The 21,560-nt window shown below is 32.4% G+C and overlaps 1 protein-coding gene across 1 annotated transcript; it reads right to left on the bottom strand.

Moving 5' to 3' along the window:
- Positions 1 to 9,014: 9,014 nt before the first annotated feature.
- Positions 9,015 to 18,838, bottom strand: LOC132902885 (thrombospondin type-1 domain-containing protein 4-like). Its single transcript, XM_060949747.1, has 6 exons — positions 18,797 to 18,838; positions 18,115 to 18,230; positions 13,013 to 13,127; positions 12,264 to 12,366; positions 11,611 to 11,741; positions 9,015 to 9,038 (listed from the first exon to the last, which is right to left on the bottom strand). Exons 1-6 carry the CDS (start codon positions 18,836 to 18,838, stop codon positions 9,015 to 9,017), a joined length of 531 nt encoding a protein of 176 aa, XP_060805730.1.
- Positions 18,839 to 21,560: the final 2,722 nt, after the last annotated feature.

Below are 21,560 nucleotides of genomic sequence, written 5' to 3' on the forward strand. Positions count from 1 at the left end.
TAAAACTATCAGTATAAGTATGTATATTATATCCTTGGATTTTTGCTTGAGAGAATTTTCTACCATTTCTACGGATCGGAAAAAAAGATTGTGCATAAAAATTCGTAGACAAAAGCTGGTACAACAATATGGTTCCATTACAGAAGCATCTGCTCAAACAGTCGTATCCTAGTCATTCATGACCATTTACGTTTGTTGCGACGAATTAACCAAGATATAATCTTGATGCCTCGGCAAGATAACAGCGTGTTAGATCATTTTTACTGTTAGCCACAGATACATAATACTCTTTCATTCATAAGACATTATATTACTCCAACTATTTCGTTATGTTAAAGTTTCGTTTCGTTTTTTCATTTAAACTTAAGCTTTGACACGTTTATACTACTTCTTTTTAGTACCAATTTTTTTTGGCATACGTTTCTTTACATTGCGAAAGTTTAAAAGGCTTACCAATCCACTACAGAGAGTTAACATTTTAGAGATAGAGTTAATTTTCTAGAAGTTTGGCATAGCTGTTATATCCAAGAAATAAAAAAAAATGTAGGTACCTAAATATAATTACGAAAACTTCTGCTTCCGTTAATTGGATCGTTAAAGGGATCCTGGGACCACATCCAAAAGTTTGTCTAATATAGATGGCTCGCGTGACAGAGTATAATCATATATAACCTACATACATATGTATATATGTAGTCATATAATTTTGGCAACGATTCACGGGTCATTTAACTCTGCTCACAGTTTTTGCAATCGTCATCGACTATGCTTGGTGTTAATTAATATTAACAGATTAATAGGATACCGCCATAAAAGCATCGTCAATAGCTATCAACAATTGGAGTTACAGTACAAGGTCGATGTGACTAAGGATGTGTAATAAATCCTTTCAAAACATATCCACATCAAAGGCTTAAGAAAACAAAGGCAATTTTAAGAATTAAATTATAATATAGTCGGTATTTCCACCGAGCGCGCGTATTTTAATTCGCCAATTCTTTAATTATGCGAACTGCCATAATTTGTATTTTTTTTTTATTTTTATAAATTACAATACAAATTTACTATCTGGAATATATCTAGTGGAAAGATACATTACGAATATTTTGCAAAATGAATATTTAACGGACTTATCGCTAAGCAATTTCTTAAAAAATAATTAATCAATTAATCCTTATGAATAAATTTATCTTCACCTAACCTCTAAATCAATGACAAAGAAGCTGGCTTAGTTATGGTATTGCGATCCCGGACAAGTTGCAAGCCCATCGCTTAAAAGAAAAGTTCCCCAATTCTAACTTCAATGTACACGGGAAGAGAAGCGGTTCACATATCCGCTCTGTTTTTATCGCTACCAGTCCAGCACCGAAATATTATTTCTTATTAAACGCTTTAATACCTTTTTGCCAACCCTAACCAATACTTCAGTCGCAATAAAGGACATCTTAATTTCAATACAGACAGAGTGAATCATCATTCTTATTCCATGAAACTATTTTCACTTCGGTGACAATTTGTTACTATTATGTCAACATTAGTGACTGGACTATTCCTGTGAAAAAGGAATGCATCGATAGTTCGGTCTTGTGAAGAGGATGAATGAAATCATATTAACTAAACGCATACGAGCAAGGTAGGTAACATGAAAGATGTGCCACCAACCAATGGCACACCCGAACGAATTAGTCAGAAATGCTTATAAATATTCCAACGAGAGGCTCTGAATAGTCGTAAAAAGGATTTAGAACAAGGGCTGTATGCTTTGAGTCCACGTACATTTTCACAATTGTTTATTGTGTAACCAAATTTTATTAAAGACGTAATAAGACTTTAAATGTCTATGAAATGGAAGGTGTTGAATTCAGAAGTACTTTTTCACTTTTTGCAAGAAATCATATTTAGAAATGTTAAACCTTTTTATTATTTTATGTTATTAAGGCACTTCACTTTCTAGTATCTATTGGTTAAAAAAAGTTTTGAAGAACCCAAATTTGAACAAATATTTTTATATAATAGATAGGTAGGATAAAATGATAAGTACTTTTTATAAATATACTAATTGCTATTACTCAACTTATATTTAAATTAAGTTTATGGGTATGTAATTGACCTTGACTTGTATGTTTGACATATATATATGACCCTTTCACGATACCAAAAATATTAAACTACATATACTACTACTAACTCATCACACTACAATTTAGATGTGAGCAAAACCGCGAGCAAAAGCTAGTACCTAGTAAAATATATTGAATCGCAAGTGTAACCAGGAAGACACGAGCAATTAGTAGCTAAATGGATTGATGCAGCGCAGTATAGGGTTACATCGGTCACCTAAATAGTTCTTGAGGCGAGGAAACGATTGAAGAGGAGCATTGATGTCAGATGTCTATATTTGTACTACGTTACTATGCCTATAATTATTATTGAACATACCTACGAACTGGAGATAAAATATTCGGAAATCGAACTCCGGGCCCAGAAGCATTGCTGTTGAGGGTGCAACCGCGAACACGCAACGATTACAGAGAGAAATAGAGATATCCAATTCATGCACTTCATCTTTGTCCCATGACTTGAAAGTTTTAATTGACAAGTTGAAGTTTAAGCCTCTCGATAGCTTTTTTTTTATTTCGATTTCAATTAAAGATTTTAGTAGTATTAGAAATTTTGAATTTGCTTTTGTTTTTTCATTCTGATGAAGTTACACTTCATATTATTTTTGTAAAACCACAACTGTCACACGCCTACCAAGATATTATGAATATTTTAACGCTCACGAGATTCCGTTACAACCTGGTGCAGGTGAAACCAGGCACTCTCGCTAATCTAGTGCCATCCGGCGCAGATGTAGAGCAGAGGTTCTAAACCTATACGATCTTTTATTTGTAACATGGCTGATTTTTTAAAAGATCCATACATAACAAACATACTATTTTATTTTTGGAAAGGTCATGTGATGAAAAAATGATCAAGAGAATAGCAGGTAAATTCTCAAATCATGATTTATTAAATTTAAATCAAAATAGTTAGTCACTTTTTATGATCATGTTAATATATTTAGGTTAGTCTTCTAAATAAAAATAAATTCATACGATACGCCTGTTACAGTCTTGAAAGGACTGAAAGGCCATTTTCAGCTTATGGAATTGAGATGAAAAAAGGGGCATTTTGCTTCCCCATCGCTTACAAGAAGAATCCATGGGAAAGATATGCAGTGATCCTATTTTAAAGTATCGAGAACTACAAGGCACTTTAGAAGAGGAGTATAATAATTAAAAAAGAAGAAATATTGTAAATATTATGTTGCATATTAATATTTGAGAACAGTTGCCTTAAGTAGACGACACTACAAGGGCCACTTCTATCCTGACATACATGCGGCTTTCGATTTACATATGCGTTGTCAAGTAAAACGCTATGACATACCAAAGACGATAAAAACTATATATTAGACGGAATCCTGTTAGTCTAAGTATAGGTTGCACCATATTACTATAAATAACTGTCAAATATACGGTTCACAACTATACTAAACGATCAGATAAGACTTATTATAGGTTCCACCAATAAAATTACAATTAATTAAATGTGACAGCGGCTGAGCGAATCCTTTTAGTCTTTTGACGACTGTTGGCTTTGTCTACCCCGCGAGGGATATAGACGTGATTATATGTTATATTATGTTAATTTAATGTCCCTGTATTGGATTTTCGGCGTAAAAATAAAATCATAAAACTACGGATAATCGCCAAATTTACCACAACCATGATCAAAAATACAAACATTAATATGACTTAGTATCACATCTTTATCCCTTACAACCTAGACAGAGCCTATCGGTAAGCTTTGAAGGCCACGTTAAGTCTGATGATTTGATGGTAAAATTGAGATCGGGGAGAAGATAGTGACAGGTTTTTAGCGCATCTAAAATTATTCCAAGTTTAAAAGTTTTTTTTTAATAAGGTTTACAATCAGAACGGGCAGAGAACCAGCAAAATAGTTTAAAAAATATTTGAAAATAAATTATCTATAATTTAACATGCGGTGGGATTATTCGAGAGTCATCGAATTAACGTATTGTTATTTATCATCGGAACATCACTTAACACTTTTGAGTGCATTATAATTGTCCGTGAGTTAACGGAAATTATTTGCTGGTGGTATTTGTGGTTACATAATCATAGAATTTTTCAACTTTATTATATTTTTAACTTAATGCCTTGACATGTTTGTTCGTCAATCGGCAGAATTATACTCGTAATATTATCTCCCTCTGATGGATATATGTAGGTAACCTTATTATAATGATAATATTATTATGATATAGCATTAATTAAGAATGATTTTTAGTTTCGTGTTTGGCTTTAGTCTGTATAATTTTGTGTTTTTTCAACTATTGTTACCAGCGAACATGCAAAGTTTATATGAGAAGAGGTCATTTTTCTAATATCGTCATCATCTGACAGGATCGATCATTAAGAAGTACCTATTATTAATTATTTCAGGGCATTTTATTAGATATGCATATTACATATTTAAACTAAAATATCATGTAATTAGTGTAGTCCTAAAAATATTTGAGCACTTTGATTTCACTGAAATTTCTAACAATAAAATTTTCTTAAACTTTAGAAAATTTATGCCGGCCAGTAATTTAAAAATACGAAAATAAAACTACCCAGTAAATAAAAAAGAAAACTTCCAAATTTTAAAGTTCGCGGCGAGTTTTCCGATGGCGCGTAAGTCGCGCCGCTGGCGTGCGTGCACTACCGGCGCGGACGCATGCCACTCCGGCGCTTTGAAATGAGGAAAACTGAGAGGCGACATCTGAGGTATACTGGGTGAATGTCACTGTTTATATTTACTTTGTGGGGGCACATTAATGTGAATATGGAAAATGCTTATTAAAATTATAATTTTATTTTTATTTGAGATCTCTATCATAGTAAGTCAGTTCTGTTTTAAATATTGTTTTATTGTTATAAGTTGTTATTATTAGAATCAATATTGAAAATCAACTAGTATTTCTATGTGATTATATTTGTAGGAAGAAAATCAACTGTTACGGTGATTTAAAACTAAATGTAATGTTATGTTCATTACACGCAATAGTTGATATGTAACAAACTAAAATTCAATGAAAAAGTATTTTATCTAACAGTAATTTGATATTTTTTGCAAGTTATTAAACATATTGTATTCTAAAAATCGTAAAACTTTTGAGGATATCTGGACTACAAAAGCAGTTTGGTAATTTATTTATTTGTTTTTAATTAAAATGGATTTCCACTTTTTACTCTTTCATATAATTTAAAAATAAAACAGGAATTAAACGCGAACGTAACGTATTTTTTTATACTTCACACCTTTTGATCGTGGTCACCGAGCGACATTTGTCACGGAACATTGTAAAATGATTCAAAACGTCCAAAAAAAGAAAAATACGTTACAAAACATAATGCAACGCAAAAGTTTAAAATCAGGTATTTCATATAATCTCTCACTGTGCCACTACCTCATTGCTAATGCACTCGTCATCCAGATTCAGTTTCGTAAAGCCCAAAACTATTGATTTATTCGATTGATCGAACGCTCTCGTAAATCGCTCGATAAGACAACTACAGGGTACAAATGTCGAGTGAACAGAAAGCAGATCAAATTCTGTTATAATATGTCACAAAAAATATGACAGGTGTATTTAAATATATTTTTTATTAATAAAATGATATAACAAGATAGAAATCAAGATAAACTGACAAAATACGAATAGGATGCAGATAAACTACATTCTGTTTGATGTCTTTCAAATGATCAAAAAACTTAACAAGCCAAGTTCGCTTCAGTATTTGTGTGATTCAGCCTTTATACATAGAGACGGACTTTAGAATTTAAAACTAAAGAATCTAATGACATCAGTGCGCAAAAAACAACACACAGAGTTGAAACAAACACGATATTACGACTTCAGTTGTATATTTGCCCGGTTTATTATACAAAAAGTAGCACCAGTGTATCATATAATAAGCAAATACCTATGCGCACTACCCTTTATTAAAAAGTATGACTACATACCTTATGTTTTCAAAGAGTTTTTCCAACTATATCCATAGCCGAAATGGCTTCAAATCTCGAAATCCGTTAGGTATACAATCTATTTTCAACAAAAAGATCGGTTGAAATTGTAACGACCATGTAATTTTCAAACAAATTGTATATAGAACAAAAACTGTAGAGCTATCATTCTATACTCTAGTTATTTTTATACAAACAGTGGCGATCTTAAATCGTGATAGCAATACGTACGTACATTGTGTCTAAATGGTTCCTCTCTGACAGTTATGGACCCTTGTCGTAATGTATTTACTGAGTAGATGTCTCATACGTTACAGTAAGAACATCAAAAGGAATGATAATAAATTGTTTACATATATAAATTTTGCATCTTAATCATTTACATTATATATATTTTTTATAAATTAATGTACAGTGTGTCACATTATGTTGCTAACGTATAGACCACAAACCTCTTAATATTCGTAGTTTTTCCGGGGATTCCTAACAACGGACAATAGATACGTATACATTTGAGCATGCAAATGTACATATATATCTACATAAATATCAACACGACACTTTTTCGGAGAGGTACACCAAATTAAGATGGCTAAGCACCTTTGAGCGCGCGATTCAAAAGCGCACCACGGGCATTGTAATTCAGAAATAGGCCAATTGTTAGACGATCACTATGAAGTAGAATTTAATTTACTTTTCTATACATCCGACACACAATTTTTTTTCTTACGTTTTAGTCCAAGAACTAATACAACATAATAAAACAACATTTTGCAATTTACAATCTGCCATAAAACAGTGAATTCAGTCATTGACATACATTGGTATTGGTAGTGAAAACGACCTAATATTAGACGGAGTATGACGTATGGTTGCTATTTAGCCAGTTGCCGAAATAGGGCTAGGTCAGGGCGTTCGGAATTTCAAGCATTTTGTGTTTTTACTCAATGCTAATTAAAGGGCTCGCTCTTCCGGATTTAGAATTCCTAACAGCAAAAATACATTGATGTTTATTCATTAAAATTTTATTTCAGTCATTATTTAAAGTCAATATGGAACCCTGATGGGCTCTATAATTCTAAAACATGTTTATTACTCATGCTTCCGCATTGGTTTTATATCAAAGAAAAAACGTGTGTGTGCTGGCTTTTCCCGCACAGAAAGTAAAACGCTTATAAAGATGGATTCACCTCTCAGGCGATTGCTAACAACTTATCACTATCACTGAATTGAAAACCTACGAATCCTGTGAAGGGAAAACATCACAAAGAAACCTGCATATTCTGGCATTGGGTTATAGTCAAATGATATGATATAACTTTTATTGAGTTTGCGGGTACCGTTTCGTTCCTAATCAAGACAAATTTAGCTAATTATAAAATTATTTCAGGCCTGCAAACCTCGGTCTCTGTACTAAAAGTTGACAACGAATTTTAAAGTGTGAAACGGAAAAGACAATTCTTTTTATAAATAAATGTGAAATCATAACGATATTAAACATATGCATGACACAAGCCAAGTGCATTCCAACACAAAACTCATATTTCAATCCTCAAACGCGTAAACATGACCTTCCAGTCAACATCGTCATAAATAAAAGTAAATAATGATGTCAAATAAAACACTTTGTTGTTTGCTTCATTGTGTCTAGTATTTCTGCTTATTAAGGTCAGTGCAGGTCTGAAGATGCGTCAAGCATATTGCTGCAAATCACCAATGTAGGCCGAAGTCCTCTATCGGTTTTAAATTGATGGATCGTCCTTGGGACACATAGAATTAGGTCTATAGTACAAGTAGCAGTACTGTCAATGTATCAAACTTATTAAGTAACTACCATGGATTACTTACTGTCATGCCCCAGCTGTCTGTTCATGTACGAATGAGGATTTACTACTTTTTTCCTCGCTATACTTTTCTAATATTCAGTTATTTTATGTAAAAGTTATAATGGTATTGAATCGATCTTATTACATAATTACATAAATTAGTTTAACAGGAGACGACTAGCTCGCATGAAAAGAGTTATGAATGTTGATGAACGTAAAGGCAAGTGGTAAAGAATGCAAGGTCTCTGCCTACCCCTCTTTTATTTATGTATATCTTCCATTGGTACTATAGAAAGGGTACATTTTCAGGGTGGTCAATTATTATGATTATTTATTCAAATATCGTACACATTGCCATCATAATTGTGCCCTAAAGCAAAATCACGACAGACAGGACTGGCTAATAGCTAACCACTAACACGTAATTAACGACAAAATAGGAATGTTCAAGCATTTGCAAACTGTCATGGAAATGCTACCAGGATCAGTGTGTTCTCATTTGAGCCAATCGTTTTTTTTTTCCATTAGTAAATGGCAAAAATGGAGCAATTAAAATTCCGCCCTGTCCGTATGTGAGAGCCACTTTCATTAGTGAGTTATTAAAAAAATAAATAAAAATATTTTGAGAAATAATTTTAATTATTAAATGAAAAATTAAATCGAACTAGTAGTATGATATTTAAATTCACAAGTTAGGAAACTGTACTAAATTATATCCTACATTTATATTAAAGGACTTCAAATGATACTCCATCCAATGTGAATAGATCAAATTTAGAACCAAGTGCCGTGTGGCACCAATAAAAAAATGAATAGGACCACTCCATCTCGTTCCCATGGATCTCGTAAAAAGCGACTAAGGGAACGTGGCCTATCAGTCTTTGGAAGACTGTTGGCTCTGTCTACCTTGGACACCAGAGACATAGACATGATTATATGTATGTATGTAAGACTCAACTATCCAGACCAAAACAGAACACACCAGGGGGATCAATTAGTCAGATCCAAGGATTTTCTAGCGAAAACCGTATTATTCTGGTCACGAGCGAATGTCGCAAATCTCAGCTTTAGCTTTCTATGTAAACGGAGTAGGAATGCCGGATTTTACAACTATCTCAGTTTCATGTACTTATTCTGTAACAAAAACATTCGGTATTTTGTCTGCTTAGTTTCCAGCGCTGATTTTTTTAAATTAAAATCTCGGTAAATTATTAACCAGAAAGATTTAGCCGGTAGGCTGTTTGGTTTGTTGTGGTATTATAGTCGTTTTCGCATATTCTTCCATAGGAGATTTCGGCCCGTGCAAATTGAACAATTCAATCAAGGGATCAAACATAGGATTATTTTTAAGAAAATGGGCTACAATCTGGCCCAATATCTCAATTCCGATTAAGCCATCGAGATAAACATAGCCTAGGAGTCTTGTGGCTATTCCCTCTGTTTACCCAAATAAAAAATAGACAGTCCATAGGGATGTGATATTTAAAAGTTAAATTGTGATTTAATTTCTTGTGTTGCCTTTATACGCAATTATGTTTGTATCGATTTCTTCTTGTTCTTACTAAAGCACTCTAGAATAGTCCTCCGCTGCAGGCGATGGGTGGCAGTAATCAACAATCTCGCATACCGCCCGGCGCCGGCGTCTCCACTTTACACTACTTCACGTCAACGTGTCCAGATTATGTATGTATTCCGAATATTTCTTTTTTTTACTAGGTAGCTTTTTAAACACTAAACTTTCTTAAATTTGCTTGATTAAAATTACAATTAAAATTTATCCGTTTGAAGATATATGCCTTTCCTTCTTCAACAAACGCAAAAATATTTTATTTCAAAAAGTTAATTGGACAAAAACTTTAAAGTATTTTGAACCCGATATATTAGTTAAATTAGAACATAAAAACAGAAATTTTTTTTTTGCATTCTTACAAATCGAGGTAATGCCACTACACTACTGATGAAAGTTTAGGTATTCAGTCTGAGTAGGTACTTAAATTATTCTGAAAATTTTCCTGGTATTTCAAAACCTTAGAATATATTTATTTTTGTTATTCACGACGAATTTACCTACACTTGAACATCTAAAAAATTATTGAGGAAATAAACTAAGAATGATAGATGGAAAAAGCCAAAAGAAGCGTTAAAATCAAATCTTCGTTCTGGTGAAAGGTCAAGATTACCATAAATAGGAGCAGTTATAGTTGTAAGTTGGCAGTTAATTATTTTTGAATAAAAATAATAAGGCAAATCTTAGACCATAATAAATACAATATAAGTTAATTCCACAATGCTGAGGGTTTACTGCTAAGACAAATTGAAAATAATGTGTATGACCCGAACAATTAACTAACGTTCGTGATGTTCTCAGTTAATTAATTGTTTTAGTACAACCTTATTTATAAATTACAAAGAAACAATTTATGTAGAATGACGCAGATATATTCAAAGGTGGCGCCATTGAATTTATATCAGAAGCTATTTCTGCTGTAAGCCCCGCGCTGTTTTGAAAGATACGCGATAACACTTCAAAAAACAAACGACAACAAAAAATCTATTTATCGTAACTATATATCGAAGCCGCTCATGGCAAATTCCACTCATTTCACGAAGATTGTAAAAGTTCATTAAGGATAAGCACGTGTGTTCTTTTAGACGATGGGCTAGCGACCTGTCAATATTCCCGAATCTTACTTCCATTATTAAGCCTTTGAGTTTTCTGACTAGAGGCTCTATTTTTTTTTTAAACTTCATTGCACAAAATACAAATGTATAGTACAATTGGCGGACTTAATGCTAAAAGCAATATCTACCAGTCAACCATTGGGTCTGACAGAAAACTTTAAGTGGGGTCAAACTAAGTAAATATATTTATACCTACACAAAACATAAAATAAAATAATTATAATATATGAATTGGAGGCAAAACCTGTACTCTTAACTACTTAGTGAGGCATCAAAACCATAGTATGTCATATCATCATGTAGCAAAGCTGGAGATACAAACACGCTGTCACATTTGAACGTTTTATAGCTAACAAACTGTTACTGGAGTGCAGTCTTATGTTTGAAAACTAAGGTTGCGGCAAAAGGTGTTAATAGTATTTATATGGACACCCTTTTATAGTTTATCGCCATTTTGTTTGCGCACTTATGACCTGCGTGGTTAGCGATTGTGGATTTTATTTATATCTATTTTGTGAACATCGAAACATTACGAGTCATAGAGGTCATGGCATATAATGTTCTGCTTATATTTATTTTCTTATTTTGGTACACGAAATCACGAGAGAACTTATTCATGGCGTTTCGTCATAGTGTTAAATAATGTACTAAGTACTTCGCTGCGATCGTGGGCCTCGTGAATATTTTCAGCGCAATTCAGTTGAAAAAATAAACTAATAACAGCTGAACTGACTTTGTTGCCCAACACAAAACTATAATTGTATTATCACTTCAAGACATAAAGATAATTTTAGATGGCTAAAAAATGCAATATTATGTGCTGATTCTGTTAGGAATGAGAAGTTCTATTCCAAAGTGCCGTGAACCACTCGTGTATGACTTAATCTTTTTTTATAACTTACAATAGATTCATCTAGATTAGCATTGAGATTTAATTTATTGTATAACGTATTTAACTAAGTAATATAAAAATGCTTTAAAAATAAAATTATTATATCATTTATTAAGAGTTCAAAAGACATACCTTACAAGACCCCTGAACGCATATAGCCTTAAATCCAGGTCTTGTGCACGGCGTCCCGTCTGTGACCAGCGCCAGGGAGGCGTAGAACTGCTGGCCCAAAGGTCTACAGTTCAGGGTACATGGGGAATCACCTGCCAAAAGAAAAGGTGTATGTCAAAATTAAGTACTTTTATAGATAAGAAACTATTTCTTGCATACAAAAATCAAATCTATCTCCTCTCAGACTCTTTCTTCCTTGTGAAAAATTAATTGTCTCTCTGTCATTTTAATGTATTCTTTGTCGTATTGCTTTCAAACCAACTGAGCCCAATCAAAATTCTTACAATTACTTGCCAAAATCTTTAAAGTCTTTTTCAGAATTTGAAAAAGATTTGGGATTCATTTATGACAAGGATGGCTAGGTAATTCAGAGAATTCAGATTTAAGAAAGCCATGCGTTAAGAATTAAAAATATGGCAGTTAAATGTGACATATCAAAAATAATCATATAAAATAGTATAAATACGTCTCTCTCTCTCTCCCTATCTCTACTAATTATATTTGCGGAGATTACAATTTTGAAAAGAAAATAATCCTACAATATGTTACAAATGCGTATTATTAAACATAAACCTGTATACGTAGGGAATAAAGACGTAAATTGTAATACTAACCATCTACATACGGAACCCACGAGTAGAACCTGCCTCTAAATGGTCGTCTGTCATAAGAGGCGCACTGTTCCGCTCTCAGATCCCTTGGGCCGCCGGTGCAAGGCTGCCAAGATCAATAAATATAAAAACCCTTTTTTATTCTATGTTATTAATGAGTCAGTAATAAGGAGTTTAAGAATTACAAACTCTCTACTCTTTCAGACATCATAAGACAATAGCTTTATTGATGGGTAGTCAATACAAAATTTACAAAATACTATTTATGCACCTACTAACAACGCGCCATATTGGATAAAATTTATTCTAGCTACTAAATCTATCTAAAGTTATTTGCACACCTTACATCAGTATGTAGCAAGTTAAGGAGATAAGAACAATAAATCATAGTTTTACCATTTCAACCGTAAGGATTCTGCTAGTAACTCAGAAACCACGTCAAATTTAGAGCCTATTCTTAAATCTCCTAGCAGGCTTAAAAACTTGGGTTGTTTTTTCTTGAATTTGAATGGAATAATTGTTATTTGATTGAAAGAAATTGGGATGGGATGGAATAATTTCTTCTGCAACGTTTGAAGAGCTGATAAGAGTAGATTCGTGTATAAACCTAATACACCCAATCCAAGATCAATGTCAAAAAGGCACACCCTAGGCTTCTCTTCAGAGACAGGGAGTACCAAACTGGGCCTAATACCAGGAGAAAGAAGAGAAGTAAGTGATGGGATAAAATGGAGGTATGATATTTTTCTTACAGCAGTGTTGCACTCGTGGTATCTCTTCGCGACACCCAAGCATTCGCCATTGGTTTGCCTGGTCACCCTGACAGCTGGCTCCAATTCGACTGTCACATTCGAGGGCGTTCTTACCCTTAAACAAAAGGTAAGCATTTTTTTAATATTGCCTGGTATAGTTTCTAGTTCACCTGTTATGTTTTGATACCTTCAAGACTCAGTTACTAATTTAATGAAATAAAAACAGCTATTTAAAAGTCTAATTTAAAAATACTGCAATTGTTAAACTATTTTCCAAAATTTTATGCCTAAATTTCTAGATTAAGAAATAACAATATGCTCATGAAACATCGAACATCATCTAGAGCTACTCGTATCAAAACAAAGTTTGTGTAAGTTCAATCACCTTTTCATATGTTTCATGGACCTATTTAAAATGCTAACGTTTTTTAAAAGATATCGAATAATTCGTTTTTGTTTATTACATATCTACATACATATATACATAAAATCACGCCTTTTCCCCGGAGGGGTAAACAGAGACTTTTCCACTTGCCTTTTATTACATGCCGTCATTTCTTTCTCCTTCTCTTTTTTGTTTATTATTTTTATTATAAATATTTCAATTAATCCGTAAACAATATAATTCGAATAATTCCATGTACCATACTAAAAACATATCTACATTTGAATTCTATAAGGCCCTTTTAAATTAATCAATTAATCTACCACTTACTTACCAACTAATTATCTAAAAAACAAAAAGGAAATGGGGCGGTGTAACACAAAAGCTTCTCGTAATGAAATCAAAGTTACAAATAGCTGTTAATCTAATTTCTCGACGGACAACCGGTTTTAAGTAATTGTGGTGGAATGGTGGATGCGGCTGATGGGGTATTTAACTAGTTGACATACCTCTACTTAGTATTATGACTCTTTTTTAACCTTTTTGGCATGAATCGAAACAAAATAAATGCAAAACTTTAATTAACAGAAAAGCTTATAAATTGGGATTCTTCTTTTGAGCGATAACCTAACAACCTGTCAAACTCTAAATCCCAATCTATAAGTACCTAAATCATTCAGCTAAACATTGCATTTTAGAGTTGAACTACGAAAGTTGAGAAAAAAATATGGGTATTATTCAACAACACTTCATATTCGTCGCTATGATATAATTTGTGAACAAAATTTTGTTTTAAATCGTTATTACTCTGAACATCTAATTACTAAGATTACTAGAATATAACTTTTAATGAACCCTTGGTAATCCCAGGACTCTCGCATTCATTTAATATAAAGCCAAGTTGAATATTCATGTTCCTGTAATGATTAGTTCCACTGGTTCCCTGATGCCTATGCTGTGAGATAAGTGGGCATTACCTGCCTTTGGCGCCGGGCTTAAATGGAAAATTAATTAACGGAACGATCTAGTAAGGGTAATGTTGAACGTCAATTTATAAGATGTGATGATATAGTTGTAAATCATTATCTTTTAAAAACTCCAACTATATCTTTTAACTCCAACTATGTCTTTTAACTATAGGTATTCTTGAAAAACTGGGTGGAAATTTAGGTTAAGAAATATCTGCTGTATATAATTATAATATGTATATAATTGAAATAGGCATAAAACTGTTCTTAAGTAATATGTTATACAAATAAGGTAATAGTAGGTACATTAAAATTTACAAGACGATTTTATTTAAACTATCATTATTTTTAAAAAAAGAATACGGTTTAGTGAAGCTTATTTATAAGCTGTTTTTTTTTGTGAACTAAAAAATCTAGGTACCTTATAAACAGCTCCTACTCTAGCAATAGAAGCAAGTCGAGTTCGTGTGTAAATTACAATGTTTTTTTAAATTGTTGTTAGAAAAAGTAAAAATAAAAACGTTGCTTTAACTTAATAACAAATTGAGATAATATATGAGATTGGTTTCTTTTTTTTTACACAATGCATTAAGTTGTGACTCGTCCTTACATATTCAAATTACCGTAGACCCAAGATATATCATTCCATCTTTATACCCGGTCTAATGAAAAGTACACTACGAGTGTATGAGAGTCATGACAAATGACTGCCATCCTAATTTGTCGAGGATGTTTTACGGCTGACTATGAGCTGGATGCCCTGACTTCACGCCTTTAATGAAGGAATTTATTAGGTATAATAACATGTAGGTAGTTATATGCATAAAAATAATGCATCGGAAAGAGAAATGCATATAGAGGTGAATTTTAAAGAAAATAATAGATATTTATAGCTACAAATTATATTAGGACATTCTAGTTATTTAATGCTCAGCAAAGTCTGGTTTAACTTCCATGATCTGGTGGCGAAGTACGGTGTGACAGCTTTTTGTTTCTTTTAGCGCATATGTTAAGTTTTGAGATAAGTTTAAAATGTGGTCATCTTGAAGAAAATTATATTTATTTAAATGAAGTGCATATGCAAATTAGTAGTTTTGTTATAATGGTGGTTTTTGCAAGTAAGTAGTAATCAAAAAACCCTTTTGAAATAAAATGAGTTATGAATGTGGATAAAGCGAAGGAAATATGCAGAGATCGTGGCAAGTGGAAAGAGGTAGTCTCTGCCTACCCCTCCGGGAAAGAGGCGTGATTTTATGTATGTATGTATGTAGCGCATATGTTAAAGCCAAACAAGGGAAAGACATTAAATATTGAGTTTCTAGACAGAGAAGGAGAGAGGGAGAGAGAGAATGAATCTTACATTCACAATAAATTTCTCAATTCTATTTTTTTACATAAGCAAACGTAGCCTGAGGCTAACTTAATATCGATAGACATTCAGGTGTGTCTGAAAGAAGCCTTTAAAGAGACAGATAAGTGCTGCAGGGTACGTCGATTAGGATAATTACAAAAACTGAAGCAATATTCCATCCCTAACAAAATGCTGTTATTTCAGATTCACTTACTCCATCTAATGAAAATATTTTTTTATTTCAAAAGGGTTTTTTGATGACTACTTACTTGCCAAAACCACCACTATACCAAAACTACAAATTTGCATATGCACTTCATTTAAATAAATTTAATATTCTTCAAGATGACTACATTTCAAACTTATCTCAAAACCTTTGTAAAGTGTTTATTTTTCATATTGATTATTCAATCCTGGGTTAAGTATGATCACGATAATACGCCGCCTGCTATAGCACCCTGCCTAATTAAGAGCGACGGTATTTTGATTACCTACTTATCTACTAACAGCGCTTCATATCTGGTCGTATCATCCTTTGAACATTATCTGTATCTCCGGACCATTTGTTAAATCACAACGAAGTAGACTTCAAATGTATTTTATATCTTATATTCACTGACTTAAAGTTTACAAGTAAGAAACGTTGTTATTTATTTTCCATTTTATGAAGTAACGGTTGATCGACTTACTTTGTTGAAGTTTTATTATTTGTTGGTCCAGGATCAGTGTTTTAAAAGGACTTTGTTAATTAAAAATATGATGAAAAAGAAACAATAGACAAACAAGAAGATATTGAACCTTAGTATATTGAAAACAAAATGCATCTAAGTAAGTAATATTAACAAATTTTTATTATAAAAAAAAACCGTCATAATAATTTTAAATTCGGATTTAAATATGGGTAAAGTTTTTCAGTCTTCCCGCGATGTACTTTTTAGTTACCACAAATGAAATAAATTCAAAGAGACCTTCAAAACTTGTAACGATGCACTCATGCAACTACATACTAAAAATTTCAAACACTTTTTTCTTGCAGCCAATTGTAAATCCAAAATTCCCTCATTAGCGTTACATGCTAGACAAAAAGTTTGCCTTGTATCGTGATCGGGGTTCATTAAAAGCTATCGAAGGTGATGCATGTCAGTCCGTAGGGGCCACAGTGCAATCAATGTCCAGTACAATAACAGCTTGTTACGCTCTAGAGTTGCTTTTAGCTTCATTTATTCGATAAAAACCGTAGGTCGGAAGGGCATGCTTAGCCTCTGACCCGCAAGGTACTGTTTACACTAAGCGAAAACTGGTTAATAACGATGTCTGTTTCGAATTTGCGATGAAAATAAAAGGACTTATATAATTTGGATTGTTTATTTAAATTTAGATATTAACAGATACAACAAAAATATATTTTTCTTAAAAAAAATGTTTTAGTTTGTTTATGTAAGTTTATTTGCAATTTTAAGAAGTACGAATATGTTTTTCTAAGTTTCGTTTTAAATCAATCATCCTGAATATATGTATGAAAAGTTTCGATTTATTAATTTATTGCTATACCTAGATTAGTATAAATAAGTATTATCAGCGCAGCGTCATATAGTTATTCATTTCATATCTTCATTACTTCCGCCAACATTTCTACGGCGTACAATTAAAAATACTTGTAATAAAATAGATAGGTATGACGAGATTGCCAAAGCAGTATAACTTATTTATGATGATAAAGTCATGATTAAAACTTACGAAGCTGTCTTTAGATTTTTGACTTACCTACTACTTGTTTAATAAACAGCTATAATAATGTTTTTGCTACAGGTACTAAACTAACCAATCATGCCTTCCGGTAACAAATTACTCATAAACGATTATTTTTTCACTCTATCAAAATATCGTAACGTGTAAACGAGGCCTAAAGCGAATTACTTTAATGGGCGTGTAAATTGTCGATGTTTACAGTTTTTGCTTTTATATACTACCTTATTACAAGGTATTAACTGATGATACTGCCTCGAAGCATCGGCTTTAGAATCCATAGCCTTTGAACTTGAAAAGTACGCCATTAACAAATTAGGTACTTACTTAGCGTGAAAGAACTCAAAAATTTTACATCAACGTGCGTGGAACATGTGTTTATGGAAATAAAAATATGAACACATATTCTTAATAATGTTTTATATATAAATTAACAAAAATAGTTTTTATTTTTTTATTTTTAAAGATACTAGTAGTATTTCTAGTTAGGTGAGTGGTGCACAGGTTACAACATAACATTTTTACTTATCAACTTATGTTTTACAGCCAGTGGCTAGCAAACTGGTATGGTTTGATTATCGTTAAAGTCATATGATGCAATCCACAGTTAATAAGTTTACTAAAATTATAAAACTACCATTATTTTACGTACCTTGGCAAACATTGCCTCTCTTGGATGGCTACTCCACCACCACAACTCCTGGAACAGGGACTCCAAGTGCCCCAGGAACTCCAAACAAATTCACTGCTTGAAGAATCTACCACGCCCTGAAATATAATAAGATATTTCAATAAACATACGACCGTTTTAAGAACACACTTTTAAGTACTTACATACAAATATTTTTTTCACATAATATGTTTTTTTTTTTAATTAAAATGTATCTCACTTACTTTGTAACAAATATTTAACAGACTATCCGTAATCCGTGATTTAATCTATACTGCCCATAGGAATATTTAAAAGAGAAATCACTTCAGTTCAGTATCATCTTCACTACATATTACAAAGTTCCCCTATATTCTCTGTCTGTATGTATGCGCTAATTTCGGAAAGGTGAGGACGGAATTTTTTTACAGTGTTTTCTGAGGTCGGTTTATATTTATAAATGCTATGTGTATAAAATCGGAGCGGATCGCTGGTAACAAAATCTTAAATAAAAGATTACACTAATGTTGGTCTCGAACAATTTCAAAAAGAAATTGCCCCTTTTTAATGACATTTGACTCACAATTTTACTAAACGTTTAGGAGTAAACATACAGCCTAAAAGTTCCCGCGTAAACGAAGTCTTGGGCAAATGACTATTATTAATTAGGTGTTTTATAATTTACCTGTTCTACAATACTGGTGTTGTTGGTCGCCTCGGTATACATCTCAGTTTGAATCAATATTAAAAACCTGAAAAGTAAAAGATCATTTCAATATCTTGGCGAGACAACCTGTTTTCTCTCAGCTGCACAATATTGAAGTAACATCTTCATTATGCTTTAATATGCTCGTATGGAATCAATTTATTATTCAAAAATAAAAATTATTCAAGTATTCCAAAGTAGGCTTTTCACTTGTTGCCCGAGCCCAATTCCAAGTCATAAATATTTAACACTTTTCCTTGAAACATGTGCTAACAAATTTTTGATCGTTCGTGTTCGAACATAGTTCAACAAACCATAAATCCACTTAAACCAGCTTGTTAAGACAACCAACTAAGGGCTTAAAGTAAAGCTAAATGGAAGATAAATAAAATCCTAAGTCAATTCGACACTTTAATAGCATGTTGAAAAGGCTTTAAATCGGTGCAATTATCAAACATGTCTGCAAACAATTTGTCTGTATGGTTTACCAATTCTTCCCAAACTGGGAACTGTGGCAGTTCGTTTAGTTCAGGCGCGAACAGTGTTTTTTTTTTTTATTTAGCGCATAATGAATTACCTTTTGATCAGTACTTAATCGAATTTGAACAGAGCTGTATTCGCAGTACTACAACCTCATGTTTTACATGAGGTTGTAGTACTGCGAATACATTTAAGGTAAATAATAAGTATTTGCTACCTCATATAAATTTTATTGGCTTTGACGAATTTATGGCAGACTTAAAAACTTAAAGTTATGCTCCAAAATAATATTTCTGTTTCTTTTAGTCGGTACACAAGAAATATGTCGCTATCTAAAGATCGCAATTATATTACTATGCCATTCAGATAAATAGATATGGTATCTGCTAACAAAGTATTACTTTTTCACCAAGAAAAGCCATATAAAATTTTTAGTTGCTTACCATGCCGCATATGCTGATGACAGGTCTTAAAGGCTTAAAGTTTGGGAAAGACTGTCTCACACAATGTCGGTCTCACGAGCAAGGTAATGAGCTAACAAGTTGAGCTATTGTCTGAACTTTGGTTAACAAGTAAAGTTTATCCAAAAGCCGAGGTGAGACGGTGTGACATAGATTCACTTTGTCTATTCAATTTACTACACTTTCTTAATTTGAACTCAGGCGTAATAGGGCTGTCAATGATTAGAGAAAAAATCTTTACTATTAAAGAAATTTTACTTTTTAAACATAAACAATTATTAACAAATATTTCATAAAATTTATATCTGTCATTTGGTCAAAAATTGACTATTAATGGGCGCTACATTTATTGCTCTTGCGCATCTTATAATAGTTTCCGTGTTCTGGTTTCAAAACGCAATCTATTACAAGGTGTAATCTAGGAGGTCCCAGCAAGGGGTTGGTTGGTTATTAAGCCAGCCTTACAGGTTCCAACTACACGATTCATTGCCAACTACAAGTGGTTCAATATCTTCATTTCGTTAAAATAAATTGAGTCAGGTGTTGGTTTGCGGAAGTACAAAGTAACAGTTATGATTTATGGAAACGATACAATTTACTATTAAAATCAAAGGAATTAAGATTTGAGAGAGATATTTCTAAATGATAAAATGTTAATTGTCATGACTCATATTCGAACTTACTTTGGGGCTAGTTCAATCTGTGTAAGTTATCTTGTACTAATATAATATAAAAATTTTATATTTATTTATAGTAATGTTTATGTATAGTAATTTATGTCAAACTTCAATTTTAATGTCATTTTAAATGTAAATATAATGTATATACTTATTAACAAAGCACTGTTTTTCAAAACATAGCTTCTATTTCAAAAATTGACGTGATTATGTGCCAATTGAGAAGGATTATTTTATTAAAGAAAACATTATTTTAAAATACAATTACAACCGAAAAACAATTCAGCCTTTTTTTAGTTAAAATAGTTCAAATGGCAACCCTACGATACATGCGCCCACGCATTTCACACATTGCGCAATGCGGCTCCATTAGAGGTTTTTAAGGAACATTTCGGACAGTGCAACCACTGCACTCCACATTAACGACCCAACAACGAATTAATGATGTCTTAAGTGCCGCATAAGTGCTCATCGCCATTATTTTTATGACAAACTCGTCTGGTCTTATGAGAATATGGGCGTGACGTAGTTTGCTATAAGTTTTTATGATTTGTAATATGAATATTTTTATATGTGTTAATTCAACCAAATTTTATCAAAAGCTATTATTCTCTATATACAAGTTGGAACTTTACTTAATTGACCTAAAATGTTTGAAGTACTCTTAGTATGCACCTTAATTACCTATATTCAACCAGAGTGCTTGACTTTTACTCTTTTCTGAACTTTCGTGCTCATTTGGCTTGATGCTTGTCAAGTTATAATACTTGTACTGGTAAACAAAAATTTCACATTTTAAGGGAACAAAATCTAGTGAATATTATTTAGCTTTTACTATTCGATTAATAGCCTAGACTTTAGTTTTAAGTTTCATTTACAATCGACAAGCCGAATTAATAAACCGACATACATATAAGCAAAGATTTATTAACGGTCAACTTTGGTACTTAACCGAAAATAAACACGTCGATAACATAATTGGATTAACATAGGTAGTGCCTGTGGCATCAGATAAATCGAAATTAGGGTTGTCACTAAACGGAACATTATGGAAAAATAACTATATTCGTAAGGATATCATCAAAATACTTTGAGTTGTTTAAGGTATAATTTATTATTGCATAA

The sequence above is a fragment of the Amyelois transitella genome, chromosome 19 (assembly GCF_032362555.1).
Source record: "Amyelois transitella isolate CPQ chromosome 19, ilAmyTran1.1, whole genome shotgun sequence".
Classification (NCBI taxonomy): domain Eukaryota; kingdom Metazoa; phylum Arthropoda; class Insecta; order Lepidoptera; family Pyralidae; genus Amyelois; species Amyelois transitella.